Source organism: Penaeus vannamei, chromosome 4 (genome assembly GCF_042767895.1).
Source record: "Penaeus vannamei isolate JL-2024 chromosome 4, ASM4276789v1, whole genome shotgun sequence".
NCBI classification, from domain to species: domain Eukaryota; kingdom Metazoa; phylum Arthropoda; class Malacostraca; order Decapoda; family Penaeidae; genus Penaeus; species Penaeus vannamei.
In genome coordinates, this window is record NC_091552.1 from 2,262,682 (window position 1) to 2,287,799 (window position 25,118).

At 37.9% G+C, this 25,118-nt stretch overlaps 8 protein-coding genes across 8 annotated transcripts; 7 read left to right on the top strand and 1 right to left on the bottom strand.

Annotated features, from left to right (window-relative positions):
* Nucleotides 1–747: 747 nt before the first annotated feature.
* LOC138861260 (pro-resilin-like) lies at nt 748–1,411 on the bottom strand. The gene is made up of 2 exons (XM_070120203.1): nt 1,383–1,411; nt 748–1,090 (listed from the first exon to the last, which is right to left on the bottom strand). The coding sequence occupies exons 1-2, from the start codon at nt 1,392–1,394 to the stop codon at nt 749–751; spliced, it is 354 nt and encodes a 117-aa protein (XP_069976304.1). The 5' UTR covers nt 1,395–1,411; the 3' UTR covers nt 748.
* A 5,735-nt stretch (nt 1,412–7,146) lies between these two features.
* Nucleotides 7,147–7,689, top strand: LOC113809260 (pro-resilin-like). Its single transcript, XM_027360801.2, has 2 exons — nt 7,147–7,177; nt 7,313–7,689. Exons 1-2 carry the CDS (start codon nt 7,166–7,168, stop codon nt 7,631–7,633), a joined length of 333 nt encoding a protein of 110 aa, XP_027216602.2. The 5' UTR covers nt 7,147–7,165; the 3' UTR covers nt 7,634–7,689.
* Nucleotides 7,690–10,121: 2,432 nt separating this feature from the next.
* LOC113809263 (cuticle protein 7-like) lies at nt 10,122–10,875 on the top strand. Its single transcript, XM_027360804.2, has 2 exons — nt 10,122–10,149; nt 10,273–10,875. Exons 1-2 carry the CDS (start codon nt 10,138–10,140, stop codon nt 10,816–10,818), a joined length of 558 nt encoding a protein of 185 aa, XP_027216605.2. The 5' UTR covers nt 10,122–10,137; the 3' UTR covers nt 10,819–10,875.
* Nucleotides 10,876–12,812: 1,937 nt separating this feature from the next.
* Nucleotides 12,813–13,432, top strand: LOC113809259 (cuticle protein 8-like). Its single transcript, XM_027360800.2, has 2 exons — nt 12,813–12,849; nt 12,985–13,432. The coding sequence occupies exons 1-2, from the start codon at nt 12,838–12,840 to the stop codon at nt 13,393–13,395; spliced, it is 423 nt and encodes a 140-aa protein (XP_027216601.2). The 5' UTR covers nt 12,813–12,837; the 3' UTR covers nt 13,396–13,432.
* Nucleotides 13,433–16,067: 2,635 nt separating this feature from the next.
* On the top strand, nt 16,068–16,839 carry LOC138861213 (cuticle protein 7-like). The gene is made up of 2 exons (XM_070120124.1): nt 16,068–16,113; nt 16,237–16,839. Exons 1-2 carry the CDS (start codon nt 16,102–16,104, stop codon nt 16,780–16,782), a joined length of 558 nt encoding a protein of 185 aa, XP_069976225.1. The 5' UTR covers nt 16,068–16,101; the 3' UTR covers nt 16,783–16,839.
* A 1,944-nt stretch (nt 16,840–18,783) lies between these two features.
* Nucleotides 18,784–19,232, top strand: LOC138861544 (pro-resilin-like). Its single transcript, XM_070121301.1, has 2 exons — nt 18,784–18,795; nt 18,912–19,232. Exons 1-2 carry the CDS (start codon nt 18,784–18,786, stop codon nt 19,230–19,232), a joined length of 333 nt encoding a protein of 110 aa, XP_069977402.1.
* Nucleotides 19,233–21,149: 1,917 nt separating this feature from the next.
* LOC138861225 (pro-resilin-like) lies at nt 21,150–21,668 on the top strand. Its single transcript, XM_070120141.1, has one exon. The coding sequence runs from the start codon at nt 21,167–21,169 to the stop codon at nt 21,614–21,616; it is 450 nt and encodes a 149-aa protein (XP_069976242.1). The 5' UTR covers nt 21,150–21,166; the 3' UTR covers nt 21,617–21,668.
* Nucleotides 21,669–23,827: 2,159 nt separating this feature from the next.
* Nucleotides 23,828–24,482, top strand: LOC113825130 (pro-resilin-like). Its single transcript, XM_027377914.2, has 2 exons — nt 23,828–23,960; nt 24,101–24,482. The coding sequence occupies exons 1-2, from the start codon at nt 23,949–23,951 to the stop codon at nt 24,431–24,433; spliced, it is 345 nt and encodes a 114-aa protein (XP_027233715.2). The 5' UTR covers nt 23,828–23,948; the 3' UTR covers nt 24,434–24,482.
* Nucleotides 24,483–25,118: the final 636 nt, after the last annotated feature.

A 25,118-nucleotide genomic window follows, 5' to 3' on the forward strand; every position in this document is an offset into this window, starting at 1 on the left:
AAAAAAAAAAATCTGTGGTTACTGCATTCCACTTAGTATATCATATTCATATACATCTATAAAGGCAGACGTATCTGTATGATGTGTATATATATATATATATATATATATATATATATATATATATATATATATATATATATATATATATATATATAAATTATATATATATATATATGTGTGTGTGTGTGTGTGTGTGTGTGTGTGTGTGTGTGTGTGTGTGTGTGTACATATATATGTGCGTGTGTATGTGTGTGCAATATATATATATATATATATATATATATATATATATATATATATATATATATATATATATTCTCTTTTTGTATATATATATATGAACACATCCATGCACACACACACACACATATATACATATATATGTATGTACATAAATAAATGTCTATATATATGCCTATATGTATACATAAATATGTATATATGTATATATATGCATGTATGTATGTAAACATACATATCTATATCTATATATATATATATATATATATATGTATGAATGTATAGATAACTAAGTAATATGTAGATAAATAAGTAATCCATTTTTTGTCTGTTTCAAATGCACTGGATTAAAGTATCGATATCGGTGGTTTGTGTCATTACGAAATAAAGTGTGACTGTTTTATTAACATTTTTATTCATATGATAAAAGAAACTCATTGTTATGTTTTGTGTGTGTGTGTGTATTTAGAACAATATGTAGAGAGCCTATGTACATGAATTATATCTAAGCCTTCTGAGGTGCTGGTGTATAGGGACGTGGTGTTGAGGGGTACTGGGCCTCACCCTCGTAGGTGACATCGGCCACGTAACCCGAATCGCCGTTGACAGTGTAGGCGACCTTCTGCAGACGACCGTCGGGAAGGAGGACGTAGTAGGAACCCTGAGTGTTGGGGCCATCTCTGGCCTCCTGATGACCGAAGTCGTTGCCAGATGGTGGGTCGTTGACAGAGTAGTTGAAGTCGTACTTGGCAGGTCCTGAAGAGGGCGTTGGGGCACCATATCTATAGGATGGTATGTTCTCAGGGTGGGCGAGGGCAGCAGCCACAAGGGCGGCGAGTGTAATCACCTGTGATATCATAATGGCAGTTGGTAAAATTTTCAATTACAAGGAGATAGCTTATATTAGATAGATAGATTAGACACGATAATAATATAACTACTACTAACACTTATGATGATAGTAATGGTGATAAAAATGATAATGGTGCGATGATAATAATCATAACAATGGTAATAGTAACGCTAATATGTTAATAATACTAACAAGTAGACCTACTAACACAATCACAAACAAAATATATAAGACGTATTCACTCTCTTCTGAATAATGTCACAGTGTTACCATGGCTGCATCTCACCTTTAATACCATTGTTTACAATGCTCACAAGATAAATAATAGAAGAGAATGGTTTTCCTCTCCATAAATACCGTTATGAAGGCACAACTCCGCCCGTGTGGTGAGCATGAAGAGTGTCTTTTGTGGGCGGGGTTACCGTGCATGGTCATTTGCCTTGAGATAAAGATATTCCTCCACAAGAGTCTTCGTGGCTTAGTGCCTCAGGTCTTGAGGGGAAGGAAATGGTTTGTCTTCATGTATGTGCTCTTACTTATTTTCATCATTATTGTTATTATCAGTATTACTATTATTATTACTATTATTTTTATTATTATCATTGTCATCATTATCATTATTATTATCATCATTATCATTACTGTTGTTAACATTTTTATGACCTTAATTTTTAATAATATTATTATTGTGGTTGTTCGTTATGGTAATAGTAGCATTATCATCATCATTATTATCATCATTTATTGTTGTGATTATTATTATCTTCATTATCATTAGTGCTCGTATTATCATTCTCTCTCTCTCTCTCTCTCTCTCTCTCTCTCTCTCTCTCTCTCTCTCTCTCTCTCTCTCTCTCTCTCTCTCTCTCTCTCTCTCTCTCTCTCTCTCTCTCTCTCTCTCTCTCTCTCTCTCTCTCTCTCTCTCTCCTTTCGCTTATCAAATACGAATATTCATCTTCCACTCTTCTCCTAACAATTACGATGATTCGTCAAAATATTCACGCTTTCCTTCCACGATTTCGAGCGCATTGTGTCATAGATTGTGGAAATCACGCTCCTGCTGACGATGCTCCACCCCCCACCCCACCCACCCTCCACACCCACCCACACTCGCCTCGGGCTTCAAGCACTGCAGCCACAGACCGCAAGAGTGCTGCCGGCTTCATTTAACGGTTAACGCCTCGTATTTACGGATGTTTGCCTGGGAGGAGGATTCCGGTAAACAGAGTCGTCGGCTTGGATGACTATGCTATTGCTTGAGTAATCAGATGCATTGCACTTTTATGGGTTTTTACAAGTATGCTTTGTTATTCTCTGTGTGTGTGTGTATATATATCTATCTGTCTATATATCTATCTATGTATCTCCCTCCTCCCCCCCCCCCCACTCTCTCTCTCTCTCTCTCTCTCTCTTTCTCATTCTTTCTTTCTCATTCTCTCTCTCTCTCTCTCTCTCTCTCTCTCTCTCTCCCTTTCTGTCTCTCTCTCTCTCTCTCTCTCTCTCTCTCTCTCTCTCTCTCTCTCTCTCTCTCTCTCTCTCTCTCTCTCTCTCTCTCTCTCTCTCTCTCTCCCTCTCCCTCTCCCTCTCCCTCTCCCTCTCCCTCTCCCTCTCCCTCTCCCTCTCCCTCTCCCTCTCCCTCTCTCTCGCCCTCGCTCTCACTCTCACTCTCCCTCTCCCTCTCCCTCTCCCTCTCCCTCTCCCTCTCCCTCTCCTTCTCCCTCTCCCTCTCCCTCTCTCTCGCCCTCGCTCTTGCACACGCGTACACGATTTCAAAGCAAAGAATACACAAATCTGTTATGAAATTGATCTCGAGAGGAAAAACTCGACCACAGTAATAAATTCAAGGTGAGCGCGATGAGGAAACGGAAACTTTTTTCCCTTCGGTTCATCATTTGCTCATTCCGTAGTGTGTCAATGTTTATGTTTCTATGAATGTCTGTGTTTATTCCCTCCTTTTTTTCAATTCTGTGGGATATTTTGAACCAAGTCGGGAACGAATAAAGAATTTCGATGGCAAATGATTGGCTTATATAGAGTTATAGAGTTCAATCGTTGATGAAGAAAATGTCTTGTGACAAATCCGGGGAATGGTATGGATGGTGAAATAATACCACATGACAATCGAAACTATACAATAAGAATATACGATTTGGGAAGTTCTTTTTTCCTGACGAAGATTCTTTAACCCGGATTTTGCTTTATTTTTATTCAGTCTTACTCATCACCTTTTTTTTCTCGAAGACAGAGTTCATGGCCGCAGAAGAGATGGAAAATAGATTGTATTTTAAGGTCTAGTGCATGGTACAAGTGTATCAAGATATGGAGAGATATCAATCTTTATGCTGCACGACTGCATGTAGTCCTCACAGCGATGGTCTGTTTCACTTTAAAAAATGATTCACATCTTAATGGGTCACTGCAAACGAGTCTATTCGTACGAGTTCTGCAGTATCCGGTTCATGATTACATCTGAACGGAGAAATGTGTATGTATATATATATATATATATATATATATATATATATATATATATATATATATATATATATATATATATATATATGCATATTTAAATACATATATATACACAAGTATATAGATGTGCATATATATAAATACAAGTGTATAATATAAATTTAGATTCATGCAATGACAAACCAGTCCATTATTGCAAAGCCTACGGCCAGAAACCGCTCAAAATTAAGGAAAATTCACAACGTTGTGGAAGATTTTTTATCAGCATCTGCGATTAGTTTTACGATGATTAAATATTGAAATAAATAGAATCTTGGCAATATTATCACAGCTTTCTTGGTATAGTATGATAAAAAAAAATGCAAAGCACTGTGAAAGGGAAAAAATAATTGCAATAATTGTCTGTCACTATTATCAGTCATTATAACTTTCTTTTCTATGCTTCCCATTATTATTAGTTCTTACACTAGCTACCCATGAGAACGTTGTCCTGCCCGCCCTGAAAAAAAAAAAATAATAATAAGTCCTATGGCTTTGGCGTTCCAAAGCCCTCTCCGGCACTCGCCAAGTACGACTTCAACCACGCCGCCAACGACCCACCATCTTGCAACGACTACGACCATCAGGAGCCCGAGATGGTTCCAACACTCAGGGCTCTTACTTCGTCCCCTTTCCCAACGGTCGTTCTCAGAGGGCAACCTACACAAACAGTCCAGTTATGTGGTCGATATCACCTAAGGGGTTGAGGCATAGAACCCTTCCATGAGACATTTTTAAATACCCCGCTATGCTTAGATACCGTTTGATTAAAATAAATAAGTAAATAGATCAATAATAATCCGCCAATTTTGTTCAAATGATATGATATGAACGACAGTCTGTGTTACTGCCATTTTGATGCTTTCTATATTCAGTTCAAAGTATCAAAGTCTGAAGATGAAAATATTCATGCAAATAAAATTCAGCACACGTAAACACATTATTATATGTGTATATATACAAATTCATATCCATATGCATATACGTAATTTGAAAATATATTTCTTTATTGAATAAGGGTCGGGACTCTGAAATAGCCACTATGCTTAATATCAAGTTCACCGGTAATTAACCACCCCGCTCACAATATTCTTCAGACTCAATAGGGGGGAGATTAACTTCCTCTGTGTATGTAATCCGATGGAATTGCTTTCACTGCATCAAATTTTCTGTCATCACACACCATGAGCATAAGGTGAGATGCCAGAGAAAGATTCACTTGTAAAGAAAGCGTTTATTGCTAATGGTTTAGTCATATATATATATATATATATATATATATATATATATATATATATATACATATCTATATATATATATAGATAGATAGACAGATAGATAGATAGATAGATAGATAGATAGATATAGATACATATAAACAGATATACAGATAGATCTAATAACATGTATTTTTTCATGTTTTTTTTAATACGAGTATTGTTTAATCCCTGTTATTGTAAATATCTGCACTCGTCGCCCTCGCCCGCCCTCGAAACACATCGTTCTATGGTTATAGCGCCACAACGCCCTCTTCAGAACCTGCCAAGTACGACTTCAACTACGCCGTCAACGACCCACCATCTGTCAACGATTTCGGCCATCAGGAGGCCAGAGATGGCTCTAACACTCAGGGTTCCTACTACGTCCTCTTTCCCGACGGTCGCTTCCAGAAGGTCGCCTACACCGTCAACGGAGACTCCGGTTACGTTGCCGATGTCACCTACGAGGGCGAGGCAAAGTACGCAACGTCCTTATACACCCGCCTCGCAGTCTTTAAATGCTTTGGTACTCACATTACATTACCTCTGTAAATATAGTTTAATAAACTAGCACGTCGATGACGTTCTTTAATATCTTTATAAGAAGCGCGTAGAGATGTGAATATCAGTAAGTTTGTGTGATGTGCTTTGCATTAGTATAGAATACCCGACTCAACATTTAATGGCTATAAGAACGGGGCTATACATTTCCAGCCTTCAACAAGACTTCTAGCCTATGGTCATGCCATGAATGTAAAGAAACAGCACCTTAACATATGGCGCGTATAATAGGATTAGTGCAATCGGAATACAGTGTACTCTTTTTTTAAGCTTGGAAACGTAATTAAACATACTAGAGTTTGAAAACTATTCTTTTTGCAGTAATAAAAGAAATTGTAAACGTTAAAGGGGTCTCCACTGCATAATACCAGAAAATTAAATGCTTTTCGTAAGGCATGTGACTAGAACACTCGGTGATACACAACCTGATTGCTTTGCATTTTGTATGTGAAGTATTTGATATTGCATGTCTCTGACAGAAAATTCATTATGATTAAAATTGCCATTTACACGCCAAAACTTGTCTAAATCTTCGTTTCGTGATAAAACTAAAATTAAATATTATTTTACATATTTCTAATGTAGAAGTTCGTGGTCCACATAAACAAGGTCTACATATATAGAAAGATAGTATAATTCTAAAATACGCCTTTAAGTACTGTGTCGCATGACTGTAAAATGCTGCATACCCTTATTAGGAGTCGCACATATGGACCAAAGACGTTTATACTTGTCTCCCCCATATACATTGAAAATTATATTGGGGGAAGATTGTGCCGCAGAAAGTCTTATTAGTTTCCTAAGGGAGTCATAACATTCATACAATAATTTCATAGTTTTAAAACATATTTAAGCTTTGATTTTTTATATATTCCATAAATCTTTAAACTTTTAAAATATCTAAACATTTTAATACCACAAGATATTTACCGCTATTGTAGAAGTCCGGTCGTTTCCAGATGTTTTGCGGTGTTACTAAGGACGTTCTTGGTGGGTAAACAAATTGTGTGAGGAAATTAATCATAATGGCTTTTGAACAAGCGAAAACAGCAACCGGAAGAGTGGCTATCATATTTCTTCCAACTTATGTTAAAGAGTTCCAAACAGTAACGGTGCAGTTTGCAGAAGACAATATATTATAGAACTGGGCTTATTTGCTTTCCGCTGTCGACCATCGATTTGCTTCCTGGTACCGCCTACAAATATTGTTAACAGTGTTAACAAAAGATGCATGAATATTTATGTACATTGTGGCATATTGCCGTTATTCAGTGGACTTACCTATCTTTCTGTGTGCATGTTTATATATTTAAATGTAGATGCAAATAAATATGTGTATATATATATATATATATATATATATATATATATATATATATATATGTATATATGTGCGTGTGTGTTTATACGTGTATATGAATATATACCATACACTAACATATGTATGTATAAATGAATATATTGCACATACACACGTGCATATATACATACATATATACTGATAAATGTGTGTTACAGGTACATGCGTGAGTCTAATGAAATAAGATTTCGTAACAGAATGTGGCTTTAAATTATGAAGCAGCAACAGTGTTTACAAATATCAAGGTGACTGGTAATACACTCCTCCGCCCGCAACACTCTTCATGCTCATCATTAGGGAGGAGCTCTACTTGCTTACACTATATAAACAGATGGAAACATTCTCCCTGCATCAGATATTCAGTTAACACACACCATGGCATTTAAGGTGAGATACAAGAGGACAGAATTGCTTGTCAAAAATGTTTCTTTTCCTTGTGCTTTAATCGTGTGTCACATTCATAACTTTTATTATTATTATCATTGTTATTTTGTTTATTTTGTAACATTCCTGATATTACAGGTAATTGCACTCGCCGCCCTTGTGGCCGTTGCCCTCGCCCGCCCTCAGAACGGCTATGGCGTCCCAACGCCCTCTTCAGCACCTGCCAAGTACGACTTCAACTACGCCGTCAACGACCCACCATCTGGCAACGACTTCGGTCATCAGGAGGCCCGAGATGGCCCTAACACTCAGGGTTCCTACTACGTCCTCCTTCCCGACGGTCGTCTCCAGAAGGTCACATACACCGTCAACGGCGATTCTGGTTACGTGGCCGATGTCACCTACGAGGGTGAGGCCTCCACACCACGCCCCTATACACCCGCCCCTCAGTATGGTTAAATGCAGTGTTTTTTTATGATTCCTGTATGTATAACTTAATAAACTAGTACATCGATCACGTTTTTTCAATATTTTTGCGTGAATGACGTAAACATGTGAATATTTTTCCCCGTTTAGTATAAAGGACAACACTCACTCGCGAGACTTTCCTACAGTTCACATTTTTTAGGGGACGATGGACATAGCCATAGTCCGACATGTCTAAGTGTAAAGGTACCTTCATTGATATTATAACACATATAATGGTACAATTTTTGTGGCCGTTGCCCTCGCCCGCCTTCAGAACGGCTTTGGCATCGCAGTGCCCTCATTACCACCTGCTACCTATAACTACGCCGTCAATGACCCATCATCTGGTAACGATTACAGCCCGAGATGGTCCTAACACTCAGGATTCTTACTTCGTCCTCCTTCCCGACGGGCGTCTCCAGGTCACCTACACTGTGAACGGTGATTCTGGCTACTTGGCCGAGGTCACCCACGGGGGGGGGGGGTACCCCTCCACACCACGCCCCTATACACCCGCCCCTCAGGATGCTTAAATGCAGTATTTTAGTAATCTTTGCATAGATAAATTAATATACTAGTACATCGATGACGTTCTTTAATCCTATCACATGAACAAGGTAAATATGTGAAAATTGTTTGTTTCACTAAAAATATAAGAAGACTCGCACAGGTAGACTTCAACAACCCCTCTCGCAACAGAATGTTATAACAGGCACAGCACGCTATATAGAAAATATAATAAGATTAGGTATATAACTGAATTCAACTAGAAATTAAGTTCTGTTTGTATGTTAAACCTTTTGTATAAATTTCAATAAACTATAAAAATATCCATAATCTAATGTTGAAGAAATCTACGATTCACACAAGCAAAATCGTCTAGGCATGGGAATAGTTGTGCGGCTTCTGTATAGTTGTATAGTCCTAAAAGAAACCTGTAACGCGGTTCGTACTCTATTTTTGGTATCAAAATTCCATGAGTTTTAAATGATTCTCCAGAGAGGATTTGACATTTTCCCGTAACCTTCTTTTCCCAGAATTTTTTAATGCATAATCACGATGCATATATTCCATTATATGTACAATGGCTGTAATTCAAAATATAATTATAAAAGATCTATTTAATGACTTGTGAGTGTGTTTTATTGACCCAAGTAAATAGTTGCCTATAATGGATCAGCTCATATCAATTTAGGCTTTGTAATTTTGAACTTTTCGTTTAGGTATCTTAATCTTTCGATCTATTCTGAAGACGTTCTCAGGGTATAATTTGTATATATGTAATATATATATATATATATATATATATATATATATATATATATATATATATATATATATATAATGTGTGTGTGTGTGTGTGTGTGTGTGTGTGTGTGTGTGTGTGTGTGTGTGGTTACAGAAAAGGTAACATACATAAGTATATTGTGTCCTTGTACTAAGAAATAATATAAACCTCGATATAAGAGATGTATGAAACCATTTATTCTTCAGTATGACTCATGATTTTTCTTCTTTTTTAAGACAAATAGGCTCTCTCCCCATTCTATACCTTCTGGGTTAATAATAATAATAATAATAATAATAATAACAATAATAATAATAATAATAATAGATTGACTTTTACTTTTAATGCCATTCCTCGCCAGGCTCATGCCGTCATGGTTACCAATGTTAAAATCAAAATCTACGTCGACTATTAGTCGAAGCATCTACTGATAATACTCATAGACACTGCTACTTTGATAGATCTTACATTTACCGCTGTAATGATCACAGTCTAACATTATAATCCTGTTTTTTCTGTAATTAAAAAAAAATAGAAAAAATAAAAATAAATAACCTTTCTCTGACCCTACACTTCCCAGGCATGACGTCGCACCGAAGATCTCTTCCCTCGCATGATCTTGGGCCCATGTGGAAAATGCTATCGCTCACGTGCACGAGAGACGTTGTGGAAAAACCTTAATTCTAGTGTGATTACTATGGCAGGGGTGAGGACAGATCTTAGCCATGTCAGACTTCATTTCGTTAGATTCGTTATGATCTAATGTTAAGAGTAATTTATTAGCAGGTTTGAGGCTATCACAGGTCGTAAACCGAGCGACCAGAAGTCTGAACTCTTTTCAGATGTTTAAAGGCATAACTAGAGTCTTTCTTGGAGGTTAAGCAAATGAACATGAAAGCAAAGTGATGATCATGACTTTCTGATTGAACGAAAACCGCAACCGGAAGAGGAACTAATATATTGTATTCACATATGTACGCGCGAGTTTGCGTGCACGCGCGTGCGTGCGTACGTGCGTGTGTAATGAAAATAAGATTTCTTAGAATGTGGGTCTACATTATGAGCAGTAATAGTGCCTACAAATATCAAGGTGAGACAACGCCCACAACACTTTTCATGCTCATCATTAGGGAGGAGCTTTACTTGCTTACACTATATAAACAGATGGAAACATCTCACTGCATCAGATATTCTATCGACACACACCATGGCATTTAAGGTGACATGCAAGAGAACAGATTCTCTTGTCATGTCTTTTGCTTGTGATTTAGCCTTATATCATATTCAGAAACTTTTTCTTTCTAAATAACGTTTATTTACTTTCTGTTTCCCGATATTACAGGTAATTGCACTCGCCGCTCTTGTGGCCGTTGCCCTCGCCCGCCCTCAGAACGGCTATGGCGTCCCAACGCCCTCTTCAGCGCCTGCCAAGTACGACTTCAACTACGCCGTCAACGACCCACCATCTGGCAACGACTTCGGCCATCAGGAGGCCCGAGATGGCCCTAACACTCAGGGTTCCTACTACGTGCTCCTTCCCGACGGTCGTCTGCAGAAGGTCGCCTACACCGTCAACGGCGATTCTGGTTACGTAGCCGATGTCACCTACGAGGGTGAGGCCTCCACACCACGACCCTATACACCCGCCCCCTATACACCTGCCCCCTATACACCCGCCCCCTATACACCTGCCCCCTATACACCCGCCCCCTATACACCTGCCCCCTATACACCCGCCCCCTATACACCCGCCCCCTATACACCCTCCCCCTATACACCTGCCCCCTATACACCCGGCCCCTATACACCCGCCCCCTATACACCCGCCCCCTATACACCCGCCCCCTATACACCCGCCCCCTATACACCCACCCCTCACTACGCTTAAATGCAGTGATTTTATAACCTCTGTCTATATATATAGTCTAATAAACCTGAACATCGATGATCTTTTTTAATATCTTAGTATGGATTACGTAAATAGTTTTTTTTATCAAGCAGCGAGCTCTAAGGACAACACTAAATATGTAAACGAGACTTTCCTAGAGATTGCAAGCTTTAACAGGACCTCTCTTTTTGGGGCACGATGGGCATAACCATATTTCGACATGGTGTAATTGTAAAGGTACATGTTTTGGCATTCCAAATTTATATTGGTACAGCTAAGAGAGTTTCTTATACACATAAGCAAAACAAACACAAACGCTTCCATTTACTTTCTTATGTTTCATTTGTAAAGTACTTTGATTTCGCTCCCTGCAGATACATGTCTTTATTTCGTAAGACATTTAGTAGAAATGAATATATTAACATAATGGAGCTTGTTCAAATTTTGATTTCATGATCAGTATAAACACTGTTCGAACTTTTTTACTAAGACATAATTTAATACATAAATCTGTGACAAGAACATCTTAGTAAACATCCGCCCCTCAATATGTTAAAATAAGGATTGCTTTAGTAATTACATTATATAATCTGTATATATAGTTAAATAAACTAACACATCGATGATGTTCCTTGATATCGTTACACAAAGGACAAAGAAATATGAATACCAGTATTTTTATGTGACGTTTATCTATTGGTATCGAACACCGAGCTCTAAAAGCAACACACTATCTATAGAAGCCTTTCGTACACTTCACAAACTTCATCAAGTCCTCTCGCCTCAGACTGCTATGGCGTGAATGTGAAGGCACAGTACGTTATCGTGAATATAACAGGATTAGGTATATAACATGATAGAAACACGTGCCTTTCTCAAGATTGAAAAAAGTAACTGAACATGGTAGCTTTGAAAACTAAGCAATGTTCTATTTTATTTATTTATCTTTTTTTTTTAATAACGAAATAAATTTTAAACAGTATAGGGTTTTCCATTGCACCTTTTCAGCAAAACTAACCCGTTTCGTAGTCTGTAGGTGGAACACTCATTTATACATAATCTGATTCCCTTTCTTTTTCTTAGTTTATGAAGTATTTGATATCGCATGCCATCGACACATGTTACTGTTTGACAGCAGAGTATACTGAAACTTGTGTCAAAATCTTGATTGTATGATTAAAAGGAAAGAAAGAGAATTTGTGACGGCCATAATTTTATAAACATGAAATTGTCTAGGTACAGGAATCGGTACCCGGCTTCTATAAAGGTTATATAGTCCTAAAAGAAGCCTGTACGACCCAGTACTTACAGGGAATAAAAGAATAGTCTTTCAAGAAATCTAAACCATTCCAAATGTTTGACGGTGTAACCTGAACCATTCTTGGAGGATAAACAACTATTTGAGAGCAAAGTTATAATAGCTTTCTGAAGGAGACTTGACAACGATCGGGAGAGTGGCAATCGTATTTTTCGCAACTTTCAGGGTCAAAGACTAAATCTGGTTCGCCGAAGAAGAGGAAATGTATTACAGAGAAGAACTAGAACACAGGGCAATAGCCTCGTTTTGTTTTCCACGATTGGCCATCGATATTTTCTGTATACGAAAAAAAAACGCATATATACAGAGTTCTTCAAATGCATTTATTCCTTCTATTCAGTGGACTTGCCTATCAGTGTGCATGCATGTGAATAGATATACATGTGTATGCATATATATCGATATATATTGACGAATACACTGTTGTTTTTGTTACTTTTGCTAGTCAGCTTATGATAGTGTGGCATGGCTTGCCCGGGTTACGCTTATGCTACCCGGAAGAGGAAAGGAATACACGTACATAGATCTTATATTCATACATATACATGCGTGAAAATAAGATTTCCTCAAGGTGACTGGTTATACACCACTCCGCCCACAACACCTTTCATGCTCATCATTAGGGAGGAGCTCTACTTGCTTACAGTATATAAACAGATGGAAACATTCTCCCTGCATCAGATATTCAGTTAACACACACCATGGCATTTAAGGTGAGATACAAGAGGACAGAATTGCTTGTCAAAAATGTTTCTTTTCCTTGTGCTTTAATCGTGTGTCACATTCATAACTTTTATTATTATTATCATTATTATTTTGTTTATTTTGTAACATTCCTGATATTACAGGTAATTGCACTCGCCGCTCTTGTGGCCGTTGCCCTCGCCCGCCCTCAGAACGGCTATGGCGTCCCACCGCCCTCTTCAGCACCTGCCAAGTACGACTTCAACTACGCCGTCAACGACCCTCCATCTGGCAACGACTTCGGACATCAGGAGGCCCGCGATGGCCCTAACACTCAGGGTTCCTACTACGTCCTCCTTCCCGACGGTCGTCTCCAGAAGGTCACATACACCGTCAACGGCGATTCTGGTTACGTGGCCGATGTCACCTACGAGGGTGAGGCCTCCACACCACGCCCTTATACACCCGCCCCCTATACACCCGCCCCCTATACACCCTCCCCCTATACACCCGCCCCCTATACACCCTCCCCCTATACACCCGCCCCCTATACACCCGCCCCTCAGTATGGTTAAATGCAGTGTTTTTTATTATTCCTGTATGTATAACGTAATAAACTAATACATCGATCATGTTTTTTCAATATTTTTGAGTGAATGACGTAAACATGTGAATATTTTCCCCGTTTAGTATAAAGGACAACACACACTCGCGAGACTTTCCTACAGTTCACATTTTTTAAGGGACGATGGACATAACCATATTCCGACGTGGTCTAAATGTAAAAGTACCTTCATTGATATTATAATATATATAATGGTACGACTTCAGAACGGCTTTGGCATCCCAGTGTCCTCATTAACACCTGCTACCTATAACTACGCCGTCAGTGACCCATCATCTGGTAACGATTACAGCCCGAGATGGCCCTAACACTCAGGATTCTTACTTCGTCCCCCTTCCCGACGGGCGTCTCCAGATCACCTACACTGTGAACGGTGATTCTGGCTACTTGGCCGAGGTCACCCACGAGGGGGGGGGGGGATCCCACACCACGCCCCTATATACCCGCCCCTCAGGATGAAATGCATTATTTTTGTAATCTTTGCATAGATAAATTAATATAATAGAACATCGTTCTTTAATCCTATCACATGAACAAGGTAAATATGTAAAAAAAAAATTTGTTTCACCAACTTCAACAGACTTCACAGACTTCAACAAGACCTCTCGCAACAGAATGTTATAACAGGCACAGCACGTTATATAGTAAATATAATAAGATTAGGTATATAGCACAGTTGAAACACAGTCTATCCTAAGTTTGAAAAGGTAGCTGAATTTAGTAGCTTTGAAACCTAAGCACTGTTTCCAGTGACGAAATTGATGGAAAACAGGAAACGGGTATTCCAATGCAGCGAAACGAACGCGTTTCGTAGATACTATGGCTGGAACATCCGTTACACACGAGTTGATTGTCTTCCTTTTCTTAACTTTTTGAAGTAGATATCACATGCCATCATAACATGTTACTGTACATAAATTAATAAATCAACTAGATTTAACTAGAAATTAAGTTCTGTTTGTATGTTAATCTTTTTGTTTAGATTTCAATAAACTATAAAAATATCTATAATCTAATGTTGAAGAAATCTACGATTCACACAAGCAAAATCGTCTAGGTATAGGAATAGTTGTGCGGCTTCTGTATAGTTGTATAGTCCTAAAAGAAACCTGTAACGCGGTTCGTACTCTATTTTTGGTATCAAAATTCCATGAGTTTTAAATGATTCTCCAGAGAGGATTTGGCATTTTCCCGCAACCTTTATGTTTTCCCTGATTTATTTTTTTTTCTTTCTTTCTTTCTTTTTTGCATAATCACGATGCATATATTCCATAACATATACAATGGCTGTAATTCAAAATATAATTATAAAAGATCTATAGTGACTTGTGAGTGTGTTTTATTGACCCAAGTGAATAGTTGCCTATAATGGATCAGCTCATATCAATTTAGGCTTTGTAATTTTGAACTTTTCGTTTAGGTATCTTAATCTTCCGATCTATTCTGAAGACGTTCTCAGAGTATAATTTGAATATATATATGCATGTATATATATATATATATATATATATATATATATATATATATATATATATATATATATATATATATATATGGTTACAGAAAAGGTAACATACATAAGTATATTGTGTCCTTGTACTAAGAAATAATATAAACTTCGACATAAGAGATGTATGAAACCATTTATTCTTCAGTATGACTCATGATTTTTCTTCTTTTTTTAAGGCAAATAGGCTCTCTCCCCATTTTATACCTTCTGGGTTAATAATAATAATAATAATAATAATAATAATAATAATAGATCGACTTTTACTTTTAATGCCATGCCTCGCCAGGCTCATGCCGTCATGGTTACCAATGTTAAAATCAAAATCTACGTCGACTATGAGTCAAAGCATCTACTGATAATACTCATAGACACTGCTATTTTGATTGATCTTACATTTACCGCTGTAATGATGACAGTCTAACATTATAATCCTGTTAGTTTTTTTGTAATTGCAAAAAAAAAAAAAAAAAAAAAAAATTAAATCACCTTTCGCTGACCCTGCACTTCCCAGGCATGACGTCGCACCGAAGATCTCTTCCCTCGCATGATCTTGGGCCCTTGTGGAAAATGCTATCGCTCACGTGCACGAGAGACGTTGTGGAAAAACCTTAATTCTAGTATGAGTACTATGGCAGGGGTGAGGACAGATCTTAGCCATGTCAGACTTCACTTCGTTAGATTCGTTATAATCTAATGTTAAGAGTAATTAATTAGCAGGTTTGAGGCGATCACAGGTCGTAAACCGAGCGACCAGTTTACCAGAAGTCTGAACTCTTTTCAGATGTTTAACGGCATAACTAGAGTCTTTCTTGGAGGTTAAGGAAATGAACATGAAAGCAAAGTAATGATCATGACTTTCTGATTAAACGAAAACCGCAACCGGAAGAGGAACTAATATATTGTATTCACATATGTACGCGTGAGTTTGCGTGCACGCGCGTGCGTGCGTACGTGTGTGTGTAATGAAAATAAGATTTCTTAGAATGTGGATCTACATTATGAGCAGTAATAATGCCTACAAATATCAAGGTGAGACAACGCCCACAACACTTTTCATGCTCATCATTAGGGAGGAGCTTTACTTGCTTACACTATATAAACAGATGGAAACATCTCACTGCATCAGATATTCTATCGACACACACCATGGCATTTAAGGTGACATGCAAGAGAACAGATTCTCTTGTCATGTCTTTTGCTTGTGATTTAGCCTTATATCATATTCAGAAACTTTTTCTTTCTAAATAACGTTTATTTACTTTCTGTTTCCCGATATTACAGGTAATTGCACTCGCCGCTCTTGTGGCCGTTGCCCTCGCCCGCCCTCAGAACGGCTATGGCGTCCCAACGCCCTCTTCAGCACCTGCCAAGTACGACTTCAACTACGCCGTCAACGACCCTCCATCTGGCAACGACTTCGGTCATCAGGAGGCCCGAGATGGCCCTAACACTCAGGGTTCCTACTACGTCCTCCTTCCCGACGGTCGTCTGCAGAAGGTCGCCTACACCGTCAACGGCGATTCTGGTTACGTAGCCGATGTCACCTACGAGGGTGAGGCCTCCACACCACGACCCTATACACCCGCCCCCTATACACCCGCCCCCTATACACCTGCCCCCTATACACCCGCCCCCTATACACCCGCCCCCTATACACCCGCCCCCTATACACCTGCCCCCTATACACCCGCCCCCTATACACCCGCCCCCTATACACCTGCCCCCTATACACCCGCCCCCTATACACCCGCCCCCTATACACCCTCCCCCTATACACCTGCCTCCTATACACCCGCCCCCTATACACCCGCCCCTCACTACGCTTAAATGCAGTGATTTTATAACCTCTGTCTATATATATAGTCTAATAAACCTGAACATCGATGATCTTTTTTAATATCTTAGTATGAATTACGTAAATATGTGATTTTATCTTTTTTTATCAAGTAGCGAGCTCTAAGGACAACACTAAATATGTAAACGAGACCTTCCTAGAGAATGCAAGCTTTAACAGAACCTCTCTTGTTGGGGCACGATGGGCATAACCATATTTCGACATGGTGTAATTGTAAAGGTACATGTTTTGGCATTCCAAATTTATATTGGTACAGTTAAGAGAGTTTCTTATACACATAAGCAAAATAAACACAAAAGCTTCCATTTAAATTTCTCCTGTTTCATTTGTAAAGTACTTTGATTTCACTCCCTGCAGATACATGTCTTTATTTGGTAAGACATTTAGTAGAAATTAATATATTCACATAATGGAGTTTGTTCAAGTTTTGATTTTATGATTAGTATAAACACTGTTCGAATCTTTTTACTAAGCCATAATTTAATACATAAATCTGTGACAAGAACATCATCTTAGTAAACATCTGCCCCTCAACATGTTAAAATACGGATTGCTTTAGTAACACATAATCTGTATATATAGTTAATCTGGCATATCGATGATCTTCTTTGATATCGTTACACAAAGGACAAAGAAATATGAATATCAGTATTTTTATGTGTGACGTTTATCTATTGGTATCGAACACCGAGCTCTAAAAGCAACACACTATCTATAGAAGCCTTTCGTACACTTCACAAACTTCATCAAGTCCTCTCGCCTCAGACTGCTATGGCGTGAATGTGAAGGCACAGTACGTTATCCTGAATATAACAGGATTAGGTATATAACATGATAGAAACACGTGCCTTACTCAAGATTGAAAAAAGTAACTGAACATGGTAGCTTTGAAAACTAAGCAATGTTCTTTTTTATCAACAACGAAATAAATTTTAAACAGTTTTCCATTGCACATTCTCAGCAAAACTAACCCGTTTCGTAGTCTGTAGGTGGAACACTCATTTATACATAATCTGATTCCCTTTCTTTTTCTTAGTTTATGAAGTATTTGATATCGCATGCCATCGACACATGTTACTGTTTGACAGAAGAGTATACTGAAACTTGTGTCAAAATCTTGATTGTATGATTAAAAGGAAAGAAAGAATTTGTGACGGCCATAATTTTATAAACATAAAATTGTCTAGGTACAGGAATCGGTACCCGGCTTCTATAAAGGTTGTATAGTCCTAAAAGAAGCCTGTACGACCCAGTACTTACAGGGAATAAAAGAATAGTCTTTCAAGAAATCTAAACTCCCTTCCAAATGTTTGACGGTGTAACTTGAACCATTCTAGGAGTAAAAAAAAAAACTATTTGAGAGCAAAGTTATGATAACAGCTATTTGAAGGAGACTTAACAACGATCGGGAGAGTGGCAATCGTATTTTTCGCAACTTTCAGGGTCAAAGACTAAATCTGGTTCGCCGAAGAAGAGGAAATGTATTACAGAGAACTAGAACACGGGGCAATAGCCTCGTTTTGGTTTCCACGATCTGCCATCGATGTTTTCTGTGTACGAAAAAAAAACGATATACAGTTCTTCAAATGCATCTATTCCTTCAATTCAGTGGACTTACCTATCTGTGTGCATGTATGTGAATAGATATACATGTGTATGAATATATATCGATATATATTAACGAATACACTGTTGTTGTTTTTGTTACGTTTGCTAGTCAGCTTATGATAGTGTGGCATGGCTTGCCCGGGTTACGCTTATGCTACCCGGAAGAGGAAAGGAATACACGTACATAGATCTTATATTCATACATATACATGCGTGAAAATAAGATTTCCTCAAGGTGACTGGTTATACACCACTCCGCCCACAACACCTTTCATGCTCATCATTAGGGAGGAGCTCTACTTGCTTACACTATATAAACAGATGGAAACATTCTCCCTGCATCAGATATTCAGTTAACACACACCATGGCGTTTAAGGTGGGATGCAAGAAGACAGAATTGCTTGTTAAAAATGTTTCTTTTCCTCGTGCTTTAATCGTATATATTAATAAACTTTTATTATTATTCCTGATATTACATTCCTGATATTACAGATAATTGCATTTGCCGCCCTTGTGGCCGTTGCCATCGCCCGCCCTCAGAACGGCTATGGCGTCCCACCGCCCTCTTCAGCACCTGCCAAGTACGACTTCAACTACGCTGTCAACGACCCACCATCTGGCAACGACTTCGGCCATCAGGAGGCCCGAGATGGCCCTAACACTCAGGGTTCCTACTACGTCCTCCTTCCCGACGGTCGTCTGCAGAAGGTAGCTTACACTGTCAACGGCGACTCTGGTTACGTGGCCGATGTCACCTACGAGGGTGAGGCCTCCACACCACGCCCCTATACACCCGCCCCTCACTATGCTTAAATGCAGTGTTTCAGTAACTTCTGTATATATAAATGAATAAACTTGTACATTGATGACGTTCTTCATTATCATTGAATGAATAATGTAAACGTGATTTTGTGTGTGTGTGTGTTTGTGTGTGTGTGTGTGTGTGTGTGTGTGTGTGTGTGTGTGTGTGTGTGTGTGTGTGTGTGTGTGTGTGTGTGTGTGTGTGTGTGTTATTTAGTATCAAGCAGAGATCTCTCGAAACGACACACGCTAGATATATAAATGAGAATTTCTTACAGTTCATGGGCTCCAGCAGGAATTTTTCGTCTCCGATGTACGATGGGTATTACCAAATATCGACATAGTATGATTGTAAGGGCACCTCCAATGACATGTAAATATAATGACATGTAAATTAAATTCTTGATCTACAGTTTTTGAAAATTAAACATCCCAGTGTCCCTCCACATCACGCCCTTGAGACAATTATCCGTCAATATGCCTAGATACGAATCGTTTTAATAATCACATTGCATAATCTCGGTGTATATATAATTTGATAAACAACCACATTGACGATGTTCTTTAATATCTTAATATAAGTGACGTACAAATGTTAATGTCAGTATGTTTGTGTGATGTGTTTTGCCGTAGTGTTGAAAACCGAGCTCCAAAAACATTTGATATATAAAAGAGACATTACTTCACTTTACAGGCTTAACAAGGCCTCTCGTATCAGAATGTCATGTCAAATGTAAGGGCATAGCACGTTAATGAATGTAATAGGACTTGTTGAAACACAATGTAGCCTTTTAAAGTTTGATAAGGTTATTGAACATAGTAGAAAACTAAGCAATGTTCTGTTTCAAGCAATGAAATAAATGGTAAATAGTAAAGGGGTTTTCCACTGAACATTGCCAGCAATACGAACGCCTTCCGTAGAGCAGGTCATGTATAACACTTGTTATACATGACCTGCTTGACTTTTTGTGTGTTTAACGTATCTTAAATCACATACCGTCGACATATGTTACTGTTTGACAAAAAATAAATAAATAAATAAATAAATAAATAATAAATAAATAGAAAAAAAATCTTAGAAGTAGACAAGCATTATTTCTAAAGTGAAACGTTCATCTAAATCTTCACTTTTATGTTCATTTTCTTTTTTTTCTTCTTCTTTTTCCCTTTCATATAGCTATACTGTACAGAAAATACAATATTCAAAAAAGCAACACCGTATAGAAAGGGGTGTGCGGCTTCTTCCAAGGTTGAACAAGCCTAAAATAAGTCAGTAAGTACTTTGTCGTATTTGCAAAGAGCTGAATAATCTTCAAAGAAGGCGGAAGTCGACCCCAGATAATTTAACGGTGTGACTGTAGTTTCTACGAATGGAAACCAATGTCTAAAGGTTAAAGGCATTCTGAATGAGCAAAAATGGCAACCGGGAGAGTGACAATTATATTTCACGGTCCGAGAGAACAAATCAGTGGTATGCGGGAGATGCTATGATTAACTCTTTTTTGTGTGATCGGTCATTAATATGCTTCTTGTGTACTACCTATGAAAGTTACGAAGAATTAAGGGATGATAATGCTCACTTACTAATCCCAGTATACGAAGTGTTCACATGAATATATTTCACAATGGACTTACCTTTCATATTGTGTGCATGTATGCGTATAAATATATGTGCACTCATATATATTTATATCTACAAATATAAACATTTATTCCACTTTCATACGTACGTAATGAAAATGAAGTTTCGTGGAATGTGTCTATATTATGAGGCAGTAATAGTGCTTACAAGTATCAAGGTGACTGGTAATGCACAACTCCGCCCACAACACTCTTCATGATCATCATTAGGGAGGAGCTCTGCTTGCTTACACTATATAAACAGACGGAAACATTCTCCCTGCATCAGATATTCTATCGTCACTCACCATGGCATTTAAGGCGAGATGCAAGAAGACAGATTCTCGTCAAGAATCCGTCATTTGCTTACGATTTTCCCTTGTACAATAGTCACAGTTTTGACTTTTCCTTGTGTACATTACAATAGTGTACTTATTACAATCCCGATATTACAGGTAATTGCACTCGCCGCCCTTGTGGCCGTTGCCCTCGCCCGCCCCCAGAACGGCTATGGCGTCCCAACGCCCTCTTCAGCACCTGCCAAGTACGACTTCAACTACGCCGTCAACGACCCTCCATCTGGCAACGACTTCGGTCATCAGGAGGCCCGAGATGGCCCTAACACTCAGGGTTCCTACTACGTCCTCCTTCCCGACGGTCGTCTGCAGAAGGTCGCCTACACCGTCAACGGCGATTCTGGTTACGTGGCCGATGTCACCTACGAGGGTGAGGCCTCCACACCACGCCCCTATACACCCGCCCCTCAATATGGTTAAATGCAGGATTTTATGACCTCTGTATATATAGTTTAATAAACTTGTACATCGATGACGTTGTCTTTTATATATATACATTTGTATGAACAACGTAATTATTTTTTTCCATTAATTATCAAGCAGGGAGCTCTAAAACACTACACATATAAATGAGACTGTCCTACACGCCACAGGCTCTAACAGGATCTTTCATCTTTACATCTTTAGGGGTCGATGGGCAAAACCATATTCTGACATGGTGTCAAAGTAAAGGTATACCCATTGACATACAATACATATAATGTGACTAAATATAAAGTAAAATTCATTTGCCGACTTTAAAAATTAATTAAGTTTTCGAGTATATATTATCTTCATCTTTAACTTTCCTTGAACTTATAACTAAAACTCTTATTGGTACATAATCTTATTTCTTTTTCCTAATCATTTGTGAAGTGTTTTGATATCGCTTGTTATAGATACATATTTTTCTTTGGCAAGATTATGAAATTGATATATAATTGTAGAAGAACCTGATTATATATATATATATATATATATATATATATATATATATATATATATATATATATATATATATATATATTTTTTTTTTTTTTTTTTTTTTTTTTTTTTTTTTTTTTTAAGTGTTTTTATATCCTTTGTTATATACATTTTTGTTTGGCAAGATAATGAAATTAATATATAATTGTATTAGAACATGATTATATATATAAATGAACAAAATATAATACCTCAATTTTCCTTTCAAATTTATAATACAATTCTAAATAAATCCTTGGTCATGAGTGTCATCCGTGACCCCTTGCCATCCGAACTATCCACTTTTAGGCCTAGAGAAAAAAATATTATTTATATATTTATATATAAATACATATAATACAATATTCCATAGATGCATAGCTACGCGTGTGTGTGTTTAACCTGAATACTCGTAAGTCTAGCAAACTGGCCAACATTTCTTCACGACCCACGTGAAGGGGAGTCGTGAAGCCTTCGAAGAAGTCTGCGGGATGGGCCTGTTCCTCGTCACCAGTTTCTAAGATGTCTTCGTCGCACCGTCCTGCTGTCTTAGTCTTCACCAGATACGTGACGGTGCAAGTGAAGTCACAAATGAAGGCTTTCTGAGAGAGAAAATGACAATTAAAGGAATGCCTCTCATAATTTTCGTAAGAGATTTCAGGTTCCAGTAAATCAATGCAACATTTTGCGGGAGAGAGTGAATTTGCTTTAGGACTAAATCAGAATGCAGTGCTTTGGATCAATTTGCATTATAGTATGTTATCGAACTTCTAACATGTATATGTGTGTGTGTGTGTGTACATACATACATATATCTATATCTATATCTATCTATCTATCTATCTATATATATATATATATATATATATATATATATATATATATATATATATATATGTATGTATATATATGTATATATATATATATATATATATATATGCATGTATATATGTATGTATAAAAGTATATGCATATACATGTATATATACTGTATATATGTGTGTATTTGTATGTGTATATATATATATATATATATATATATATATATATATATATATATATATATGTATGTATGTATGTATGTATGTATGTATGTATATGTACTTATGATATATAAGTGTGTGTGTGCGTACACCTCTCCCCGCTCTATCTTTTCTCTCCCTCCCCCTCTCTCTCCCTCTCCTCTCTCTTCCCCTCTCCTCTGTTCTCTAGCTCTCTCTCCTCTCCCTCTCTCTCCTCTGTCTCGCTCTCTCTCCTCTCTCTCTCTCTTTCCTCTCTATGTTCTTTCCTCTCTCTCTCCTCTCCTTTCTCTCTCTTTCTCTGTCCTCTCTATCTTTCTCCTCCCCTCTCTCTCACCTCCTTCTATCTATTAATTTATCGATATATATATGTATGTATATATATATATATATATATATATATATATATATATATAGAGAGAGAGAGAGAGAGAGAGAGAGAGAGAGAGAGAGAGAGAGAGGAGAGAGAGAGAGAGAGAGAGAGAGAGAGAGAGAGAGAGAGAGATGTGTGTGTGTGTGTGTGTGTAATCCTAACAAGCTTTGTCTTTACATGTAGATCTGTGTATAATTGTGTATATACATGTGCGCGCACATAAAAAATAAGACACTTTTTGTGCAATAACGCCCTAAAGTATAAAGCAACCTCAGCAGAAACATCAAGGTGACCGGTAATACTCCGCTCCGCCCACAGCACTCTCCATGCTCATCTTCAGGGAGGAGCTTTGTTTGCTCAAAGTATATAAGTAGATGGAATCGGTCTCAGTGCATCACACATTCTATCATCACACACCATGGCATTTAAGGTAAGATGCCAGAGGAAAGACTAGTGTTTAAAAAGGAAATTGTGAAGTGTCTTCTACTATGTGTTAGTCATCATAGTTACACTTCTTTTTTTATTATATATGTCAGTGAACTTTTCATCGTAACATTCCTGATGTTGCAGGTATTTGCACTTGCCGCCCTTGTGGCCGTTGCCCTTGCCCGTCCTGAGAACATTCCGTCCTATGGCTATGGTGCCCCAACGCCCTCTTCAGGACCTGCCAAGTACGACTTCAACTACGCCGTCAACGACCCTCCATCTGGCAACGACTTCGGTCATCAGGAGGCCCGAGATGGCCCTAACACTCAGGGTTCCTACTACGTCCTCCTTCCCGACGGTCGTCTCCAGAAGGTCACCTACACTGTCAACGGCGATTCTGGTTACGTGGCCGATGTCACCTACGAGGGTGAGGCCTCCACACCACGCCCCTATACACCCGCCCCTCAGTATGGGTAGATATTGTAAAATCTATGTATATAAATGATTTAATAAACTAACATATTTATGGCGTTCTTTGATATCTTTATATGGAGATTATTAGTATGTATGTGTTTCTGTTTATGTTTTGTATTGAACTCTGAGCTAAAGAAAAAAAAGGAGAAAATACTTTCGCTGAAAATATAAACGAAACTCGTGCAGTTCACAGGCTTTGTAAGCATGGAAATATAAGAATGATAATAATAATACGGCAGTGAAACTGCCAGGGAGGAGAAGTGATAGCAAAAATACTATAGCGTTCTTTGATATCTTTACAGGGATAACTCAAAAGTGCGATTAGTGAAAGTGAAGTAGAAACGAAATAGTGGCATCGTTTAGAAACTAAAGTACTTAACACTGAACCTCAAAACACTATCAGACCAATCTTTATCACAGCCAAGGGCATCGAACAAGTTTGATGAAAGCATCTCCTTCTCACTCAATTCTGAAAGTCGGCCTAAAAGGAAGCAAACCACAGGCATATAATCAGGTAGGAATTCGCAGAGAATCATGCAGAAAATTCGGGGTTTATGCGTGTTATATATATATATATATATATATATATATATATATATATATATATATATATATATATATATATATATATATGTAAATATTTATTCCACTTTCTTACATACACGTGTGTATGTGTGTGTCTAAAGAA